The 21,079-nt window shown below is 47.7% G+C and overlaps 2 protein-coding genes across 15 annotated transcripts in view; both read right to left on the reverse strand.

The window, feature by feature from the left end:
• The window catches only part of LOC115271939 (RNA-binding protein 4), a 28,764-nt gene extending 27,226 nt beyond the window's left edge, over positions 1–1,538 (reverse strand). For 7 of the 9 annotated variants that reach the window (XR_003900168.1, XR_003900166.1, XM_029914911.1 and 4 more), the window contains exons 1-2: positions 1,456–1,538; positions 64–486 (exon numbers count right to left, since the gene is read on the reverse strand). Coding sequence is in view for 7 of the 9 variants with exons in the window: in XM_029914911.1 (XP_029770771.1) it covers positions 64–475 (412 nt within the window). In the remaining 2 variants the exon portion in view is untranslated. Of the gene's footprint in view, positions 1–9; positions 487–1,455 lie in introns of all 9 variants that reach the window. The other 2 variants (XM_029914910.1, XM_029914913.1) reach the window with 2 other exon arrangements.
• A 29-nt stretch (positions 1,539–1,567) lies between these two features.
• RBM14 (RNA binding motif protein 14) lies at positions 1,568–17,969 on the reverse strand. 6 transcript variants are annotated; one of them, XM_029914903.1, is made up of 3 exons: positions 17,520–17,969; positions 10,675–12,136; positions 2,386–2,643 (listed from the first exon to the last, which is right to left on the reverse strand). In XM_029914903.1, exons 1-3 carry the CDS (start codon positions 17,854–17,856, stop codon positions 2,433–2,435), a joined length of 2,010 nt encoding a protein of 669 aa, XP_029770763.1. In that variant the 5' UTR covers positions 17,857–17,969; the 3' UTR covers positions 2,386–2,432. The 6 variants fall into 6 exon arrangements, with proteins under 6 accessions (XP_029770768.1, XP_029770763.1, XP_029770765.1 ...); XM_029914905.1 differs by lacking the exon at positions 17,520–17,969 and adding an exon at positions 17,023–17,426; XM_029914904.1 differs by lacking the exon at positions 2,386–2,643 and adding an exon at positions 9,020–9,899.
• Between the last annotated feature and the right edge of the window lie 3,110 nt (positions 17,970–21,079).

The raw sequence follows: 21,079 nt of genomic DNA on the forward strand, positions 1-21,079 counted from the left end.
TTATCCAACCTATTTTCTGCACACAGGCTGTGTTCAGCCCTCTTCCCAAAGAGGGTGGTTCACCTTGAAATTCTGTGTTGTCAAGGCCCCTGATGGCCTCCACCGCATCCTCCGCCCGCTCCATGTGTACGAAGGCGTAATCTTTCACGATGTCACACTCGATGACTGGGCCATACTCCTCAAACTTGGCGCGAAGCTCTTTGTTGGTACACGTGGGACTGATGTTGCCCACGTGCAGCTTGGTGGAGGTTTTGCTCTTGTTCTTGCTGGCCTCCACGTTGATGTTCACCCCATGCAGCTTGTAGTGGTGCAGGTTGCGGATGGCATCCTCGGCCGCCGTCTTGTCCTCTATGTGCACAAAGCCGTAGTTCTTAATGATGTCACATTCCAGCACCTTCCCATACTGCTCGAAGAGGGAGCGGATCTCCTGCTCTGTGGCCTCCCGGGGCAGGTTTCCGATGAACAGCTTCACCATCTCGACAGCGCCTGTGTGAGAAGAAACAAAACTTCTAACAAAAGACTTTTAAAATTTTCATAAAAAACAAGCAAACAAAAAAAACGCTGCCACCTCCTTTCACTCTAGAAATATTTCCAGATTTCCCTCTCTCACACGCCCACCTCCACACAACAATCAAAGGAAAGTGGAAATAAAGAGGCCTGCTACAATATCGGCTGTAGAACCCATAAGAATGAGAATATGTCTCTAATAAAAGCATCCTTAATAGACGAAGGGTTTGAGAAGAGTTGGATGGCTTCTAACGGAAATAGAAATGAAAGTGCACACATGCAGCACTGGGAATACTGGGCTTTCCTAGCCACTGTGAGGTCAGAAAACGGAGGTCTAACTGTTGGCTGAACGCACTACTGAAATTGTGAATCAGCTCTTCCTCTCGCAACCGAGTAAGGAGCCACCATTTCCGGAAAAGTGGGCCTTATAATAGCTTCGTTTTAGGGTTTCCTTTGGAAGCAGTGAACGGGCGCCTGGGCCGGATAGCAAGGCTTGAGGAGAGTACAGGAAGTGCAGGAGTGGGGAACGCCTCGCCAATCTCGGGGTGCTGTACTACAAGCTCCTGCAGAACGGGAAAAGCGTGGCCAGAGAAAGGGGCTTCAGACTCATCAGTCAGAGGACAATGTCTCACTGCCTAAGAAATTCTCGAAACAGGTTTCAATTTTCCTAAGTCTAAGGGAAGCGCGGTTATCTCTATGGACACTTCAAGCCAGGAAATCGAGCCAAGTAGGGTAGAGGGCAACGTGGGAATAAAGGAAAAGTATTCTCCGAGGAGGTCGTGGGGGAAGGGCTGCTTCAGGCTTACCGCGCAACGCCCAGCACCGAGGTCGGCTTTCAAAGACGGGTGCGGAGGCCGCGACCCCACTAGGATACCCCTGAAGCCCAAAGGAGTGAGAAAAGGTTTAAGAGAGAAAAGAAAGGTAACAGAGGGGCTCGGAGTCTCTCACCAGCACAGAAAACAGCAGGGGCTCTTCCTCGCGGCGCAGACGCTTCGGACAAAACGCTAAAATGGCGGCGGCCGCAGCAGTGACTCCGGGTAGAAGGGGAGGTGAGCCTACCACCGGATTGGCTGCTCGGTAAAATTAAAGGCAGGCGTTCCTGTAGCTCCTCCTCCTGATTGGTTACCACCAACGCCAATTACCTGAGAGGCCGGGAAGAGTTGGAAACGTCAGTAACCCCTGAGCTCTTTAGCGAACGCCAATGAGCGTCTAGCTCTCGAAGCCGAAGCTACTGATTGGATAAGAGGTCGGCGTGAGGGAGGAACCACAAACGTGGGCTTCGCCTGGGTGCGACCCGCCATTAGGCGGAGCGAGCTAAGGGCCCGGTGTGGCGGTCTTTAGCTTCGTGGCGCCAATTTTGTGAAGCTTCCGAAACGTTTCGCCATCAAGACGTGCACATCCTGCCAATATCCTCAGCTCCGTTTTGCCTTCTCCAAATTTCTCTCTCTAAACTCCCAACTACCATCCCTTCGCAGCCGGGATGCCACGAAAGATAGCTTACCCAGACCCAAACGCCAGGTAAGAAAAATAACGAAGCGTCCCCACCTGAAGAACCAACCTCCTCCTTTACCCAAGAATTCACAGCGTAGCCCTCTCGGAGTCCCGGAGCTCCCCCCTCCTTCCCCCCCAGATAAAAACTACGGTCATAGGTGGTGAAAGGAACTCTGGAGACGGTTAATGGGCGCGGCTTCAATTAGGTTATAACGGCCCAAGCTAGCCCGGTTGGAGACTGCGTTACTTGGAGGCAATGAGGAAACAAGTTCCCTGGAGGAACCAGCCTCCCGGAGTGTGTCCCAAGATGAAGAAATGGCTTCTCTGTGTGACCATGTAGATTAAAAACACCCCCACCCACTCCTGAGAAAAAAACTGGAGCAGCGAAGTTTTTTGTTTTATTTTATTGGGTGCCATGAGCCAGAGCTGTAGATTTAAACTCCTAGAACCGATCTTAGAGGGAAGAGCCTAATCACATGCAGCTTTAAACAAAATACAGTCAAAACAGCATTCTCCAGAGCGTCTGGCTCCCTCATCACATTTTCTTTCTCATCCTTTGGCTTCTTCACATAATCCCAAACTCTTGAGCAAGCAATGACCGTTTGCAAGGCAGCTTTTGAGGAAGGAGTTGGAAGTGGGAAGGTGCTGGACGAAAAGAACATGATAAAGGCAATGAATTATCTATGAGGAAGGGGATCATAGATGGAGATGACATGAGTATAACGCGACAGTCCACAGCAGCCCCAAAGGGGAGGGTGGGGCATAAAAAGAAAAAACTCAAATTTATGGACATGGGTTTTAAAACCTCACAGGACTGAGGAATCAAATGATGGAAAACCGGTCAAAATCTTACTCTAGGGTGATAAGAGCAAAGGACCTAAAAACATCAAAATAATACATTTACAGATGTGGTCGACACTAGTCTTGGTCCACTTTCATTGTGGATTCTTACACTGAGTAAAGGCAATCTAATCAGTGATGAAGAAAACCAATTCTCTTGTTAGCTGTATGTGTGCACCCTTTTGAAGAGGCCAGCATCATGTGGGGGTCACCAATCTGCAGGGAAACTCATCTGGTATAGATAGAAATCCTCTTAGGTCCTTTCAGTTTGATCTTCCAAATTCTGTGTGTCCCAACAGCCCTGGAGATAAAACTTTCCTCCAAAATACCAAAGCAGATGAGATCAACTTGCTCTATAAAACTAGGAATATCTCCAGGTCCAACGCAGAGCAGACTGGGAATATAAATCTCAGGATCACAAACCACGCCAGTTTGCAGACCACAGAACCACCTCTCCCCCTCATCTAATTACTTGATTTGCCTTCTGAAAAGCCTTTAAGGTGGAGTTATATTTGTTTCATTTTGCAAGCTCATCCAACTGAATAAAGCACATTAAATCCCCCTCTTCTTAAAACCCACTGCACTGGAAGATTTCACTTACCTACCTGATCTGGTTCTTGCCAGAGTCCCCACTTCTCCCACCCTGCCCCCACACTATGCTCCACCCCACTGGCCTTTTTGTTCCAAGTTCATTCAGATTGGAATGTTCTTTCTCCAGGTCCTTCGGGGGCCACCCCATCTAAACACATCCTCCTACTCCAAAACCCTACCCTGGAACTCCATCCCATGACTTCATGTTAGTTTTCCAAATACTTACCACCACTTGAAATCCTATTTGTTCATTCCATTTCTTTCTCCCACCTCCTACTTCCCATCAAATAACGCGTTCAAGGGCAGGGACCTTTTCTTCCCTACTCTATCCTCAGTGTTAGAAATGCACCTGGAACATGGTAGGCACTCAATTATTTGTTGGCTACGTTAACACATGGGTGAATGCATGAGTTAACTTCTTGGAAACCAAAAGGAGAAATGACTTGAGATTTTCAGTCAGTATCAGCTTAAGACCATGGACACTTAGTTCCTAAAAAACAAGCACCTGATTCTAAAAACAAGCACTTGATTCTTATCACCCAGTATAATTCCCAGTCTCCCTCAAACAAAAAGCATGTGCCCAAAAGGCAGGGGGTAACCTATGCTGCAGCTTTATCACCAGGATTACCAGCTTGACAAAAGCTGCAAAACAAAGCTTTAGGCAGAAAGATCTGTTTGTGGGTCAACTGTCTTCCACACTGATGTTCACCTATCCAACTCTATTTTATTGAGTACTAAAGGAGCTTAATATTCACTCCTTAAGGTTTATAAATTAAAGACATATGGTCCAAATCCTCTACTTTACCACCCCAACTTTGCAAAATAGGACTGAATGCAGTATTTTAAAAGTACCTTGTCAGGGGCACCTGGGTGGCTCAGTCTAAGGTTGAGCATCTGACTCTTGGCTTTGGCTCAGGCCATGGTCTCACGGTTTATGGGATCAGGCCCTGTGTCGTGCTCTCGCTGACAGTGTGCACAGCCTGCTTAGGATTCTGTCTTTCCCTTTCTCTCTGGCTCTCCTGCAGTCTCGTTCTCTCACACACACAAAAGGTTTTTTTAAAGCACCTTGTCCAGAACACTGTAAATACCATCTTGGTGATTCTTAATTTGCTGATCAGGTTACCAAGCACCTCAAAGGTAAAGTGACTTGTTTTATAAGTCATCTAGAAAGCGAATATTTGTTAGTCATCTAGAAAGCAGGTATCTGTCATAACCAATATACATTCTGACTGCAGATTTTGAAAAGACAAAAGTGCTTGGAGCCTGGACTCTTGAAAGGGAAATGAGGGACAAAACCAAACTGAGGGGGAAAACACTGGTGTCCATGAAACCATTCAAATGTGAATAAACACATCACTTTCACACCTTTAGGGGTGAATATATATAATTTATACATATTAATAACTCTAGCTCCTGTCCAGGAATGAGTTACTGGTTTAATAAAAGCTCAGACTAAAAACCAGTATTCTCCAGGACTATTCAGACTGGCTTTCCTTTCCTGGCCTCAGTCAGTCAAGCAAGCTTCCTAAGCCTCCCATCCCACTGGCAGCTACACTCGTAGCCTCCCCTTACTGTCTTTGCAGGTTCCCTACTCCTTACCTTTCTTTTCCATACCCAAGGAGAATCGGATCCCAGGACACTGAACAGTGGTGCCTGAGCCTGGAGGTGACAAAAACTGGTGTGATCCATGGCCTCCTCCTCTCCTGGGTTTCACTCATTTAAAAAATCCACTGCTTCACTATTGCTCAGATGTACTACACTCACACCTACATCCACAGTCCTTTGCTCAGCTGTGTGACAGCTCCGTCAGGCCACCCCATTCTCCCCAGAATGTCATAACTCAGGTCGATGAGACAGCTAGCATTTAATATCAGTGACTGGGGTGGGGCGGCACCTGGGTGGCTCAGTTGCTTAAGCGTCTGACTTCGGCTCAGGTCATGATCTCGGGGTTCAGAGGTTTGAGCCTCGGGCTCTGTGCTGAATCTGTGCTCAGAGCCTGCTTCTGATTCTGTGTCTCTCTCTCTCTGTCCCTCCCCCACTCGCACTCTCTCCCAAAAATAAAATAAACACTAATAATCAGTGATTATACAGGAGGCCCCACACTTGTCACATCTTCTCATCTGATCCTTCCATGGTATTGTAACGATTACAAGCAAAATCCTGGACAGTTCAATTAAAAATGGCTCAATTCCTGATCTATGGCTTTCAAACAATGTGATCTTTAGAAACGTTTCTTAAGGGGCCCTGGGTTGCTCAGGTGTTTTGAGCATGAGACTTCAGCTCAGGTCATAATCTTCCAGGTCATGTATCTGAGCCCCACATCAGGCTCACTGCTGGCAGCCCGTTGGCACAGAGCCTGCTTCCCATCCTCTTTCCCCCCACTATCTGCCACTCCCCACTTGAGCTCTCCCAAAAATGAATAAATATTTTTTAAAATTACTTAACCTACAGCCTCAACTTCTCCATTTACAAAACAGGTTTAGAAATAATGGTGTTTGGGTTGCAATGAAAATCAAATGAAGTTACTGTATGAAAAGCACTTTTAACAGTGCTTAGCAAAAAAAAAAAAAAAAAAACAGTGCTTAGCAAGTGTTCAATAAATGTTGGCTATTATCTCCGTTTTATAGATGAAAACCCTAAGGCAGAGTTCCTGACAGGTCCAAGATTATACAACTAAGTGATAGAAACAGATTCAAATTCAGGAAATCTGATTTTAGAGCCAACACCCTTAGTCATTCTGTGCCACGTCTATTTTCCAATCAAACAAATCCCACCTCCAGAACACTTTAACTAGTGGAACTGCCCCTTCCTTACCTTCCACTACTCTAGCATTGCTTATTAACTGTAACTAGTTCACTGAGGCAGGTCCTGCCTCCCCATATTATAAATTCAAGGTCAGCCCAAGGGCTCAGCTACTTAATACTGTATTTCCGGCACTACAGACACACACAGTATCTCACATGATTTAGAGCTACACTTGAAATAACTTTAAGAGGAGTGCTGGGTGGCTCAGTCTGTTAAGCATCCAACGTCAGCTCAGGTCATGATCTCAAGATGCGTGAGTTCAAGCCACATGACGGGCTCTGTGCTGACAGCTCAGAGCCTGGAGCCTGCTTCAGATTCTGTGCCTCCCTCTCTCTCTGCCCCTCCCCCACTCAGTCTCTGTCTCTCAAAATAAAAAATAAAGACAAAAAAAAAGTAACTTCAAGAACTACACCCTCCTCACCAGAAAACTTAATTCTACCCTTTATGATCTCTCTAAAGGGAACTATAATTTAGGTGAATATAAATTTTTTACTTGCTGTACATCTCTATTACAGACTTTGATTACACATCCTACTAGTCCATAAATCTAGGAAATTATTTTCATTACAATCCAAGTCATCCCCTATTAGGGTCAGCTTATTTGGCTTGCTAGGACAAAATGACTGGAGAACCACCAGTCTGTCCACAGACTTTGGCAGAGCTTAACTGATGGGCAGGACTAGAAAAGCAGCCTACCCAGAGGGTGACCACTGAGCGATACTTCCATTACCTCCACTAGAAGGGATGGGGCCCCAGGCCTACCCCAGACAGAATGTGAAACAAGGTGCAAACCGTAGAAGAGAACAGATGACAAGACTAGAAGCCTCTATGTAGTCTTGTTCCTGTAATAAATCATCTTTAACTTCTCCAATGAAGGCCAAGTTGTAGAGGTGATAGGTGTAGAAGTGCAAAATCTAGGAGTCCATATTCCCCACCCTCTTATCCCAAAACACACATTAAATGTCTGTCTTCCCATTCACTCAACCCAACCATCCCCAGAAACTCAGAAATCCACAAAAAGCAAAGTATGAGAAGTGGGCTACAGGATTAACACAGGAGGCATAATTTAAATAAAAGAGAAAGAAGGGAATTTTAAAACAATCTGCAAGAAAGAAGAGAATGACCAATGATTTAGCTTTGTAACCTCTTCTGCTTAAACAACGAAAAGCATGAGGGCAGCAAGGGCATCAGGACCTAAAGATGACAGGCAGCTGAGTGATCATCTAGGCCAGGTCACTCTGAAGAACTTGGGCTGCAATAAAGAACATCAACACTGGCCCCAAGAGCATATTAAGCTGTTTTTCACAGGAACCACAGGATTGGAACAGTGGCAGAACCCTCATTGGATAAAGACAAAAAGCCACATGACAAATATTACAAATACACAGGCCACAATCACAGCCCTGTAATCAACCAACCCCACTATTTTTCCAGAGTAATAACCAGAGCTAAGTTTGTTAGCTTGGTCCTCACATCACCCCACCCTCCCTGCAGAAGTGACAAGAAACCTATCAAACTCCCCCGACCCAGTCCTGCAAAGAAATGGAGCAGCAAAGCACCTGGAGGTAAAGCGGTGAGCAGAAAGAGAAGCAAGGAAAGAGCTATGGCCCCAGTACCCCCAGAATTACCCCAGTTAGCATCCACAAGAACTCATTCTTGTAAAGATCATACGCTTTTTTGCCCACTGAGCAGAGGGAAGGGAACATCAGGGGCAAACTACTCTGTTACAATGCAAGTTCCCCAAGAAGCCAGTGAGAAAGGCAGAAAAGAACCCACCTGAACTCCATTTGATTGACACACACAATTCCCCAGAATCACCTTGCCCCAAAATGCTCCCAAGTCAATTCTCTAAAGCCCCCTTTCCCAAAAGACCAGCAGTAGGTTCCTACCCAACCAGTCTTCTGTTCACTCATTTACTAGTGAACCCTGGCTGGAACTGCTTCCCCCCGGGCTCCCCCCGCCCAGGTCCTCTCAACCCACCAGTCCCAGAATAAAAATACAGAAAGAATCTTAAATTTCTCACTATCCCAGCATCCTTACTTGGGTTATGCTTGTACCTCACCCCCTTCCCAGTCTATGAGGACATCTTCGAATATAAACCCAGGAAGAAAACGGTTGGAAACCCTAACAAATGGAGACAGGGGAAGTGAGTCTCAGGGGACTGATGGCAGAAGTTGGCAGGACACAGGAAGGACACTCCATGGTGATGTTCAACATGCGAAATACCAGGTCTACGGCCATATCCCCCATACTTGCTTCCAACCGTCCCTCTTCCTCCTCTCCCCCAACCACAGGGAAGTACCAGACACGGACACCACCCCTACCCCACTACTGGCTCCTTTCCAGGTCCCAGCTCCAGCACTCACTCAAGCCCAGTTCCAAGGGATCCACTAGCCTTATAAGCACCAAAGCAGTCCATTTCCCCACTTCTCACTCGAGAAGCCATATCCCAGAACCACCCTGCTTGGAGCATAGGTTGCTTCCAAACTGGAGAGAAGTCAGGGGGAAATAAATTTACTGCGTTTTGGTGTGATCAATTAAACTGAAGGGCTGAGGAAGTCCGAGCAACTTGGTCTGGACTCTCCAGTCCTAAAGATGGCAGACGAACAGGACGACGATGACCTAAATCCCTCCAGGCAGCAAGGAAATCACTAATTCCCACATTCAAACCCCTTTCCTCATCTGCCCTGGGTTCTCCAGCGGCCTTTCTTTTAGCTGTCAGGTCTTCCTGGATGTCAAACTGGCTCCTCTGAAACTGAGTGCAATCAAGACAATGACAACCAGGTTTCCAAACTGCAAATTGCCCCAAGTTTTATTTGTAGTCCATACAAAAGGGAAAAAAAATTAAAGTTTTCTAACACCACCTACTTGGGGAGATGGGGATGTGGGACTGTGCCACTGAGCATCAGCTAGAACATCAGGGGGTCAGTAGGGATTTGGACATACACCGACCGACTGTCCCAACAGGAATTCAGTCTCAACACAGTCTATAGTGGGACAAAGTCAGGGCCCCTGGACTGCTGGCACACTGGCGCACAGGAAGTGGTTAAGCTAACCCTTTCCTGGCCTCCCTCACATCTAAAAAGAAAAAGGCGCCGCCGACCTCAGTTGCAGGTTGCTTCCCCATCCAGACGACCTTAAATATCGCGCACAAAAATAAAAGGGAGCCAGGAAAAAATAAAAACATAAAAGAAATTCCCATCCTGGGGAGATGGGAGGCAGGGGAGAGGGGAAACCGCAGATCTAGAGCCAGTAGCAAGATTTGCTGCTGAGGCGAAGGAACAAAGTAGGTTACTGCCGAACACTCAAAAGGATCATCTCCTGGGGAAGGCCCACAGGGTAGAGGGGATGAAAAACCGCAACGGGAGAGGTATGGGCCAGTGGTTATAACCTGGGCCTATCCCTACCCCACCTCTCCTCTCCTTCCCTCCCTGTGGTGCCCCATGCCAGGATGGCCCTACATGCGGCGCTGGTAGCCAGAGTGCATCTGAGCTGCCCGCAGGTAATCATTATAGGAGCCCGAATAGCGTGCGTAATCGGAATGGGCATCGGGCAGGCGACGGTAATCCAGCGAGGACTTTGTCGGCGAGCGGCGGAACGAAAGCTGCGACTCTGATAAACGGCGGTAATCAGAGAGCTCGGCTAAACGCCGGTCGGAACCATACCTAGTCGAGAGAAGAAGACAGTTGGTGAATGAGACAATTGAGGGGAGGGCTCCAGGTGGGCATGGGGGAGATGCCAATGGGGATAGGGAGGGTGTGATCAGATTGGTCTCCAACAAACAAGATTTTGTCAGAAGGCTCATCACCCTATCCAGGGCAAGAAATCAAGCCTGGTTCAACCAGTGGGAAACCAAGCCCACCACGGAAGCCCTCCCTTCTCAACTGGCCAAGGTAGATTTTGGTCTACATTCCCAAACCACAAACAAACTATCCCCACCCTGGGCCCTACACAGAAAGACCTTGGTTGTTTATCAACAGAACGGCGGACGAAAGCAAGGTCCCCAACTCCCCAAAGAGTGGACGCACCTCATACACCCTGCCTTCAGCCAGTGAGTGCCAAAGGGACTCTTTCAAACCCACCCCATCAAAGCCGGGACAACCACATAACAGGCTTAAGGATCCTTGAGACGATGGGAAAGGCTATGAGCCACAATCTTGCAGGCAGTAGCTCCAATGGCACTTGGGGTAGCCTAAACAGGTGACACTTTTCCCAGCCTGACTAGCTGGTACCACCCCAGGCTGAGCACTAATGCTCCACCTGAACCCTGGTGATCAAAAAAGTTCACAGACATCACCCCCCTCAGGCTTTGGACATCCCTTGGGAGCAGATGAGAGACGACCAAAGGAGGGGCCAATGGCTCCAGTTTCCCTCCCATGCCAACCTCAGCCCCTTGCCCTAAGCCCCAGCTGGGGGCAGAGGCGGGGGGGCATACAGTACCTTTTCGACATGGCGACAGCCTTTTTGTAGGGATCGTCGTAGCTGGCCCGGGGTGGGGAGAGGCGGGTACGCTCATAGGGCGGCGGGGTGCTGTTGGCGTTGGCAACGGCCCCCTGGGACATGGACAGGTAGGCTGCAGACGGCTGACCTGCCCCATCGTAGGCATTGCCCGGCTGGCCACGGTAGGAGGCAGCAGCCTGGGGATGCTGCTGGGCAGCATAGGAAGCAGCCAATGAGGCTGACGACTGAGCGCGGTACGGAGCTGCCAAGGTGGCAGACGGCTGGGCCCCGTAGGCAGCTGCAGCACCATAGGAGCCAGTGGCCGCAGCAGCGGACTGAGCCCCATAGGAGCCTGACAGGCCCATTGATGCTTGAGCCCCATAACTATTCAGCTGGGTCTGAACAACCGGCTGGGCCCCATAGGAGCCAGCCATTGGGGTAGTGGCTTGTGCAGCGTAGGCGGCTGGTTGGCTGGCATAGGCAGCAGCTGTAGCGGGCTGTGCCACATAGGCAGCCGGCTGGGAGGAGTAGGAAGCAGCCTGCTGTGCAGCATACGGGGCAGACTGGGCATTATAAGAGGCAGAGGGCTGGGCATTGTAAGAAGCAGCCTGGGCCCCATAAGCAAGTGAGGAGGCTGCAGACTGGGCCCCATAGGAGGCTGCCTGGGCCCCATAGGAGCCTAAGGAGGAAGCTGCTCCCTGGGTGTTGTAGGAGGAGGCAGCCGCACGAACCCCATAGGAGGAGGCAGCCTGCGCGCCATAAGATGGCTGGTTACCATAGGAGGCAAGGGAGGAACCCTGAGCCCCATAGGAGTTGAGCGAGGAAGCCGCAGCTGGCTGACCCCCATAGGAGGAGAGGGCCGAGGCCGAGGGCTGAGCTCCACCATATGGGCCAAGCGAGGAAGCTGCGGCAGACTGGGCGCTAGGGCTAGCCAGCTGGCCCCTGTATGGGGCCCCAAGGGAGACAGAGGGCTGAGCGCGATAAGAGGCTGCCTGGGCTGTCATGGGCTGAGTCCGATAGCCGACACCCAAAGAGGCAGAAGGCTGGGCCCTGTAGGCAGCTCCCAGTGACACTGAGGGCTGGGCCCGGTAGGTGGCAGGCTGGGCCGTCAGAGGAGCCACATAGGAGGCTCGGGGAGGTGAACGGCGCAGGGGGCTGCGGTCGCGACCAAAGAAGGGTGGTGTGGGCTGACGGGCCTGCCCATCAAAGCCACCAGTGCTGTTGCCAAAAGCCTGCTGGTAGTCGAAGGTGGCAGAGAAGCCACCAGTTCCAGGGAATGCCGTATCCCCAGCCCCTGGTTTCTTGGTCTTGTCCCCAGACTGGATAGCCAGGCCAGGCCCCTTCTTCTGACCCTTGGTTGAGAGTTCCACGTTGATGCGCTTGCCCTTCACTTCTTTGCCGTTGAGCTGCGCGATGGCGGCTTTGGCATCTGCTTCCTTCTCCATGTGAACAAACGCGTAGTCTGATAAAGCAGCAGACAGAGGGTTAGCAATTAGGGGGGCAGGGCATGCTACTTGATGGGTCCCAAACTGGACACACAACAGCACCAGCTGTTGCCAGCTACCTCCAGGCCTCCAAACCCTCCTCTCCAGGAGTAGGTCATAAAACACGGTTCCCACGTAACGAAGCTTCTGTCTCAAGCAGTCACCTTTCCCTACGTGTTCTCTCTATTCTCCCCTTTCTGTCACATCATTCAACTCAACTCTCTGGTGAGAGAAGAAAAGAGCAAAGATGAACTGCAACACAGGATAAAAATCTTCACAGCTCTTTTAAGTGTAAACCACCAGACAAAACACAAAAAGGGTTCCTGGATCACTCAATTATTCAGCATTCTCTAACCCAAGGTCACCAAACACTACTGCTCCCTTTGAAAACTCTGAAATACTGGAAATGACCACTTATGTCTCGGCATGACCCATGTCTCAGCCCAGGGTCCAATTACATCAAAAAAATTAAACTGCAATGCACAGTTCACTAAACAACTCCAATGTGCTCTCCTTGTTTACTCAGAGTACTTCCATTCTCAAAGTACGTCCATGCACAGACCTTCATTTGGACTTCACAACAATCCTGTGAGTCAGGCAAAGGATCATTAAGTCCATCTTATAGGCGGGCAAACATACCCAGAGAACATATAGGGCTTGCTGTAAATCAAAATGTCTTTAGAGCCAGGAACAGAGTCCCAGCACTTCCAGGCCCTTTCACTACACCAGTCTATCCTGAGAAGTCAATGTATAAACCAAGACAGTATTAACATGACAAGAAATTTAAAGAGAAGCTGGAATTCATGTAAGCCAATGAAGTGTGGGAATGGAAATCGAGTCTCTTGGCTGAGATCAGGCCCAAGCCTCCATCCCCCAGGCTACATTATATCCTCTACTGGTTCCTCTTCAAGGCACAGATATATACCTTACCCCCTTGGTCTCCTGTTCAAAGAGCAGACTGTTTACAGGAAAGATCTGGTTTCTCAGCTTCAAGGTGAGAAGCTAAATAAGTGCAGCTTGCAGGCTCTGCTAAGCAAGCTACCCCTGAAGTCCTCAATCCGGATTTGAATGAGCTGTGGTGTGATACAGGCTTAAGATAGGATGTTGATCTCAAAGTCCTACTCATCTACCATACAGGAGCAAATTTTAGAAAGGGGAGTGGGAAGAAATTCTTATTCATGTTCAAAGTCACATAGCACAACAGTAAAAGCAAGATCTGAAACACAATGACAAAATCATGCTCATGGCAAATAAGGCCAGGCACTTAAATCCATCTGGATCCACGGCTACTTAAGTGCCAAGTACCAGGACCCCACCTCACACCAATTTAGGAAATGAAGAACTACCTGGATGAAATCACTAGGTTCCATTCCTGTAGATAACAAATCCTTTTAAACAACCTCTAAACAAGTATCCTAAGTTCTAGATTCATACTGGGATGCCCCTCTCTGGCTGTTCCCAGAAAGCAAGTCATTTTTCTCCTTCTGAAGCAATGCCACCAACCTGCCTCTCATAGAAATGAAACTAAAAATATAATCAACAAGCATAAATCAGAAGTATGGTATGCACAAGGAATCCTGGGTTAGGCACTTAAGAGCCTCAATTATAGATCCAGATATCACTGACATGGCAAATCTGTCCTAGACACTTCTAATTTAGGAGATTCAGATAAGATAAAAGTGCCTTGTAAAATATAAATAGCTATACAACAATAAAGAATTATGATGATTATTCAGGCCTAGGAATAACCATAGGCTTTGCTCCCTACAGAATATTATCTTTTATCTCTAATAATAAAAAACAAAAGCTACCATACCATTTACACATGCACACTTGGAACCTGCCAGAGTGGATAAAAAAACAAAATCAACTATCACAACTCTCAGTCCTCACACCCCCATGGTTAGAACCTTATTCCTTACCTACCAATTAAGGCAAATATGTTCCTCCCAGTCTAGTCACAGAGTAGAGAACTGTCTTATGATCTCTCACCTCCACTCTGGGTAGAGGGAGCTAAAAATAGATACTGGTGGTCAGTGATCTCTTTAAAAGCAGAGGCTGAGCTGACCCTCCAGAGAATACAATGGCAAACAGAAAATGGAAGCTTGTAGGCAGATTAAGAGAAATAGAAGAAAACAAAATAACTTCCAGGCAATGTGAGAGAAAATTAATGAATGATATTATAATCCTGGCTAACCTATCCACAAATTCCCGAGACCAGAACAAACTAGGAAAAAAACACCCAACAACAAAAAACTTCAAAGGGTTTACAAGAGCAACAGGGCATCCCACTGTCTATTCCCTACTTAACTAGGTTTTATTAAGAAACCAACCAAGTTGAAATTTGAAAACTTGAGATTTCATATGAACAATTTCAATTTACCACTCTGATGAGTTCTAGAATTGATTTTTTAAAAAGCCCTCAGAAACAATTATAACCAGTTCACATCAAAATGCTCCTAAATCCTGAGTAAAGGTAAGTGTGAACTTGGTGGTCCAGCTGGTACAATCATATCAGCCAGAAGCCAAAATCAATACCTAACCCTATCAAAGATGCCCAGGAACCGAATTACTCCCAGGACAATGAAAAACCAGAACCTAGCGGACTCTGCCTGGACAGGTAGGCCAAGAAACAGTAACCTATAAAGGAAATCCACTGCATTTAAAGGCACTAGAGCAAGAAATGTTTTACAGAGATCATCTATTGGTCTGGTGGCATCACAATTCCTCTAGAATCAACGTTAAAAGAATCCAGAGAGGCGCCTCAGTGGCTCAGTCGGTTAAGCATCATCCATCTCTCAATTCTGGTAGAAAAATGAGTTTTCCTATCTGAGAAGAGTAAAAACCTCTAACTTTAAACTACAGATTTGTGTATGAGAAAAAAATGGTGTCTCTCTCTCTCTCTCTCTCTCACACACACACACACACACATACACAACCAAAGGAAACAATTTCCTCTTCTGCCTTTCAGACCTCCCCTGAAGCTTAAATGGTTCCTAGAGCTGTCAGCAACTCTCATACTTCATCTGTGAACACCCAATAGAATGTAGCTGTGGAGAGTGGTTACAATCCCCTGTTGCTATGGAGATCTTTGCTTCATACATCAAATCGTATAGAAGCTTCAGGGGTAACCAAGCAACTATGTTTTTTCCCTTGTGAAATAAAACAGAACTGTTTGTCCTATGCAAGGCCAAACTTCTGTGCTTTTCAAAGACCTGACAGCCAACACTAGGGGACTTGATCATCGAATGCCCATTTCCAACCCAAGAAATGAGTATTTATAGAGCCCAGAGCCAGTCTCTTCTGCTACATTCCCAACTTAAAAGCTTCACTTTCCTTCACCCTAGAGATAGAGAAAAGCACCAGTGGAGAATAAGACAGTCAAACCTGTCTGAGTCTCTTACATCAAAGTATACCAGGAGCTGTTACTTACCAGGGGAACCACAAATAACAGCTAACCACTCACTGCTCCCTGAGAAATGTTACCACATTTCTAACTGAATCTATAAAAGGACAAACTTGACAAAACTTTCACTCTCTCAGAGTCAGCCAGAAGTTCTAAAAACACGTGCAGTTATACAATTCACCCTCCCCGCCACTGTCACTTGGTATCAGTCCAGAGCGAATCCAGGCAAATTTTTAGTTTCCTCTACCACCTGAAAGCAAGCTTCTTGACCAATGAGTTCTACGGAGACTGTCTCCCTCAGATGTTAGTTTCTAGACTCCCAGTCTAGTAACCATCTTGCCTAAGAACCACAAAAGATATGTGATAGGTCAATTAAACACAGAACTGTCATAAGGAGTCATGTACCACCATTGGTTTCCTGGCCAGATGCCCAATCTGGAGTCCTTCCTACTCTTTAACTCTAAACAAAGCAAAAATCAATGCACCCAGCAGGAAAGCCCGATTCCGGAGAGTCGTGGACTGGCATAACCTGAGTTGAGGAAAATAGAACGCAATATTAATGCAGAACAAGGAACTGCTCCTAGTAGTGGGAACTCCAACCCTTTACACCTCCCCAGTTGCCGAAAGGACAAGTAATGACCCCAAAAATATGCCTTGTTAGGACAGCAAATGAAGTGTCTTGGTGGTTACTAAGCACCTGCACCCATTCAGTTCCTATCCCCAAAACTTTTCACAGAGTATGGGGAGGTACGAGTCCAACACCAGGAGCAGGGCATCAGATACTCCCATAGGTTGCATCCTTGAAGATGGCAGGGCAAAGTTAATTCTGATCTGTTCACAAGAACAGAGACTGGCCACATACACAAGGACGGTCCCACCGAACTTTGCCAACGTAAAAGAAAAAGAACTTACAGGACAGGACCCTAGGCTACAAAAAAAAGTCAACTGGGTCCCAAAAAGGAAGCCAGACCTAAATTACAGTGATACATTTTTCTCAAAGAAAAGGCAAACTAGGGATCTGTCCTAAGAATTAGACTCCTCCAGCAAAGCCAATAGCCAATGTTTAACGAAGCCCTCTCACACACCCTCTCCACGACCCCCTCAACCAAAGTATATGTTCCCTTGCAAAACCACCAAGTTTAAGAGAACACTGCCCTGAGGGCATGGGCTTGGAAAGTAAATGCTTAAGAGGCCTTCATAAAACAAGCCTCCTTCCCCATCAAAAGCCCCGGGGTTTTCAGTTTATATATATAAAATCGAGCCCAAGAAAAAAAAACCCCAGGTTTGAGGGGCCTGGAAAACAGCGTTGCCACGCCTAACCCACCTAACAATATTGAAAGGCCAAAGTGGTTCGGAAGGGGCCCCTCCTGTACCCACGAGTACCTATACCCATGAGTAGACCCACGCCACACAATGCTAGAAGATCCCAGCCCGAGAAACGTCCAAGGGCCCCGTTACCTTCCGCTTGGGAGCATTCATCAGCAGGGAACACGAGGGTGGCCTTGGGGCGTCAGCCCCCACCTTTTCCCTCTTCCCTTGCTCTGACCGACGTCTGGAGAGGAAGGGGGGAAGTGGCGAAATCTTCCCCGCTCCACGATCCGGCTTGTGCCCGTCACTTCCCAATTTCCGCTCGGTGCCAGGCCCAGGAGACCAGTGGAAGGCGCGCCCCCGGTATATTCGCAAGTCTCGCAGGCGCGTCCCCGGCCCCGTAGCTCGACTCACAGTGGCCGCCGAACCCACCCAGAGCCACTTCCTCCCATCTGGAGAATGGTGCCTGGACCGCAGGGAAGGAGGGTGGCTCTACCCGTCGCGCCCCCAACACCTCCGGCCTCGCTCCCGCGATTTCCCCACCCTCCCCAACCGCGCGGTGACCGACCCCCGGGAAAGGGGCGTGGCTAACAAGCAGAGTGCCCAGAGCGCGCCCGCGCCCCCGCCCCCGCGCGCCTCCGCGTTACCTTTCACCACGTCACACTCGATGACGCGTCCGCGGCGCTCGAAAAGGCTGCGCAATTCCTGGCTCGTGCATGCAGCCGACACATTGCCCACGAAAATCTTCCAAGTGTTAAGAGGCCGTGGGCGCGACATCTCCACCACGAGCGCGCGCCCCGGCCGCAGCTCGTGGCCGTGCAGGGCCTCGATGGCGCGCAGCGCGCCTGCATTCTCGCGCATGTGCACGAAGGCGAACTGTTTCATGACGGCGCAGCTCATGACCGTGCCGTAGGGCGCGAAGAGGGCTGCTAGCTCCTCTGGCGTTGTATCTGCCCCATCGACGTTTCCCACGAATATCTTCATTTTGCCGCCGCAGCCGCCTTCCCGGGGAGCCGGGACCTCTCCTCCAGCGACAGGCTAGACGTCCGACCGGCCGGCAGTCCTCCCCAGGAATGGCTGGCGACCGAGAACCCCGCCGCGCAGGCGCTCTGACCCAACCAATCAGGGCCCGTATCCCGCGCGTCCTGCAGCCAATCAGAGAGGCTGAAAGAAGATACACTCCGGCGCAGCCAGTCCCAGAGTGTCTGGAGCCCGCTCGTTAGCAGAGGGGGCGGGAAAGGGACGAAGCGCGCGACCAACCGCCACTGCCGGGGGGAGGGGGAAAAAGAAGGGTTGGAGAAGGGGAACGCGCGCAGAGAACGTCGGCGGCCTAGAGGCCTACTTGGTGAGACGGCCTCTGGCCCGGGTGGGGCCAGGATCGGCGGGCCCAAGGAAAAACTTTGTTCTGCCGGAAGTCAGAGCTCCTCCCATTCTGGCAGCCAAGGCCAAACCCGCGCCTGGAGGTGGCAGCGAACTTGTCCACGGGAGGGTCAGGCCTGGCGGAAGAAACCAGGGCAGCCGCCTTCGATCTGCAGTCTTACCTCTTCGGGTCCGTGCTAGGCTGTCTGAGGGGGCCTGAGAGGCATCTGCCCCGTGCTATTAATTCATTCTTTGGAAACACATTCCTCGATGTGTTGCTGACGTTCTGGGAGAAGATGGAGAGTGAAAAATCAGAGTTTTGTCTCTGCTTTTGTGGAATTTTCAAAAGATGAATAATGAGATGTATCGCCCTTGTGTGCGCTTGAAATTATCCACAATAAAAAGCTTAATGAAACAATATCCGGTCAAAAGAATGGTCCCTGAAGGGACGAAAGTTGAGCCTTTATAGAAAACAAAATTCAAAACCAACAGATGTATGTAAATAAAAGCATTTTGCATGGCGGAAGAGAAAAACATAAATCTGTGTGCTAAACTCAGGAAAATACTTTCCTACATGTTCATGCTACAAGTTTATTGAGCACTTACCAACTGGCAGCACCAAGGTATAGCAGTGAACAAAAAGTGACAAAAATCCTGACCTTGGAGCTTATACTATAGTGGGGAGAAACATAATAAACAAGACGTTATAGCCGGTTACGTTAAAGATTTGAAACAGCGAACCAAGTAAGCTCTCCTAAAGGGGAATCATTCCAGCCAGAAAGTACAAATCAAGAAAAAGTCCTGGGGCAGGAGTTTGTCTGCTGGTTGAAGGAACAGCCCTCAGGCTGGAGGCTGTAACAGCAGGAGGATGTAGGGGAAGCTTGTAGCACGCTGTGGGCCAGTGAAAGGACTGGCTTTCACTCTTTTCCTTTTTTTTAAGTATTCAACAATTCTATACCTCACCAGGTGCCCATCAAGACCAGTGCACTGCTTAATCCCCATCACATATGTAACCCATCCCCCCACCCACCAGCCCTCTGGTAATCATCAGTTTGTTCTCTAAGAGTCTGTTTCTTGATTTATCTCTTTCCCTCTTTTTCCCTTTGCTCCTTTGTTTTATTCCTTAAGTTCCACACATGAGTAAAATCATATGGTATTCGTCTTCCTCTGACTGACTTATTCTGCTTAGCTTATTCTGCTTATAATGCTCAGCATTATAGTCTCTAGATCCTATCTATGTTGTTGCAAATGACAAGATTTCATTATTTTTTATAGCTGAATTATAGTCCATTGTATATATACTACAGCTTCTTTAACCATACATCAATCAATGGACACTTGGGCTGCTCCCATATCTTGGCTATTGTAAATTATGCTGCTATAAACATAAGGATGCATGTATCTCTTTGAATCAGTGTTTCGTATTTTTTGGGTAAATACCCAGTAGTGTAATTGCTGGGTCAATAGGGTAGTTCTATTTTAAACTTTTGAGGAACCTCCACAGTTTTCCACAGTGGCTGCACCATTTTGCTTTACCACCAACAGTGCAAAAGTGTTCCCCTTTCTCCACATCCTCGCCAACACCTATTGCTTCTCATGTTGTTGATTTTAGCCGTTTTGACAAATGTGAGGTGATTTTTCATAGTGGTTTTGATTTGCATTTCTCTGATGACAAGGGATGATGAGCATCTTTTCATGTGTCTGTTAGCCATCTATGGGTCCTTTTTGGAGAAATGTCTGTTCATGTCTCCTGCCCATTTTTTAATCCAGTTGGTTTTTTTGGGTGTTGAGTTGTATACGTTCTTCATATATTTTGGATTCTAACCCTTTTTCAGATATGTCATTTCCAAATATCTTCTTCCATTCCATAGATTGCCTTTTAGCTTTGTTGATTGTGTCCTTTGCTGTGCAGATGTTTTTATTTCGATGTAGTCCCAATAGTTTATTTTTGCTTTTGTATCCCTTACCTCAGGGGACCTATATAGGAGAAGTTTCTGTAGCTGAGGTCAGAGAATTTATTGCCTGTGCTCTCTTCTAGGATTCTTATAGTTTTCAGGTCTCACGTTAAGATCTTTAATCCATTTTGAATTTATTTTGGTGTATGGTAGACGAAAATGGTCCAGTTTCATTTTTTTGCATGTTGCTGTCTAGTTTTCCCAATACCATTTGTTGAAGAGACTTTTTCCCATTGAGTATTATTTCCTGCTTTGTCAAAGATTAATTATGGGTTTATTTCTGGGTTTTCTACTCCTGGGTTGCAAGAGTGGTTCAATATTTGCAAATCAATCAATGTGATACATTACAGCAATAAAAGAAAGGATGAGAACCGTATGAACATTTCAATAGATGCAGAAAAAGCAATAGACAAAGTACAACATCCATTCATGCGTTAAGGGGAAAGGGCAGAGAGAGAGGGAGACACAGAATCTGAAACAGGCTCCAGGCTCCGAGCTGGCAGCACAGAGCCCGACACGGGGCCTGAACCCACGAACTGTGAGATCATGACCTGAGCCAAAGTTGGAAGCTTAACCAACTGAGCCGCCCAGGTGCCCCAATAAATAAAAGTTTAAAAATATAGGTTTTACTCCTGAGGCTGAAAGTCTGTGGAGGACATGGGAGCCTGTAAGTCTATTTTAACATATAGAAAATTCCTTTAGAAACTTCTTTTATCTCTAACCCCCCCCCCAAGATATATGTTAGTAATCATAATCCAAGCGTATGGCCCACTGATAAACATCTGAAGAGTCTCATCACTGAGTTTTTTCTAAACATTAATAAATGGCATTTTCCTAACAGTAGCTAGCCCCCTCAAGATCCTGGAAACCTTGCTTTCAAAATTCCTTAGAGA

This window comes from Suricata suricatta, chromosome 11 (assembly GCF_006229205.1).
Source record: "Suricata suricatta isolate VVHF042 chromosome 11, meerkat_22Aug2017_6uvM2_HiC, whole genome shotgun sequence".
Taxonomy (NCBI): Eukaryota; Metazoa; Chordata; class Mammalia; order Carnivora; family Herpestidae; genus Suricata; species Suricata suricatta.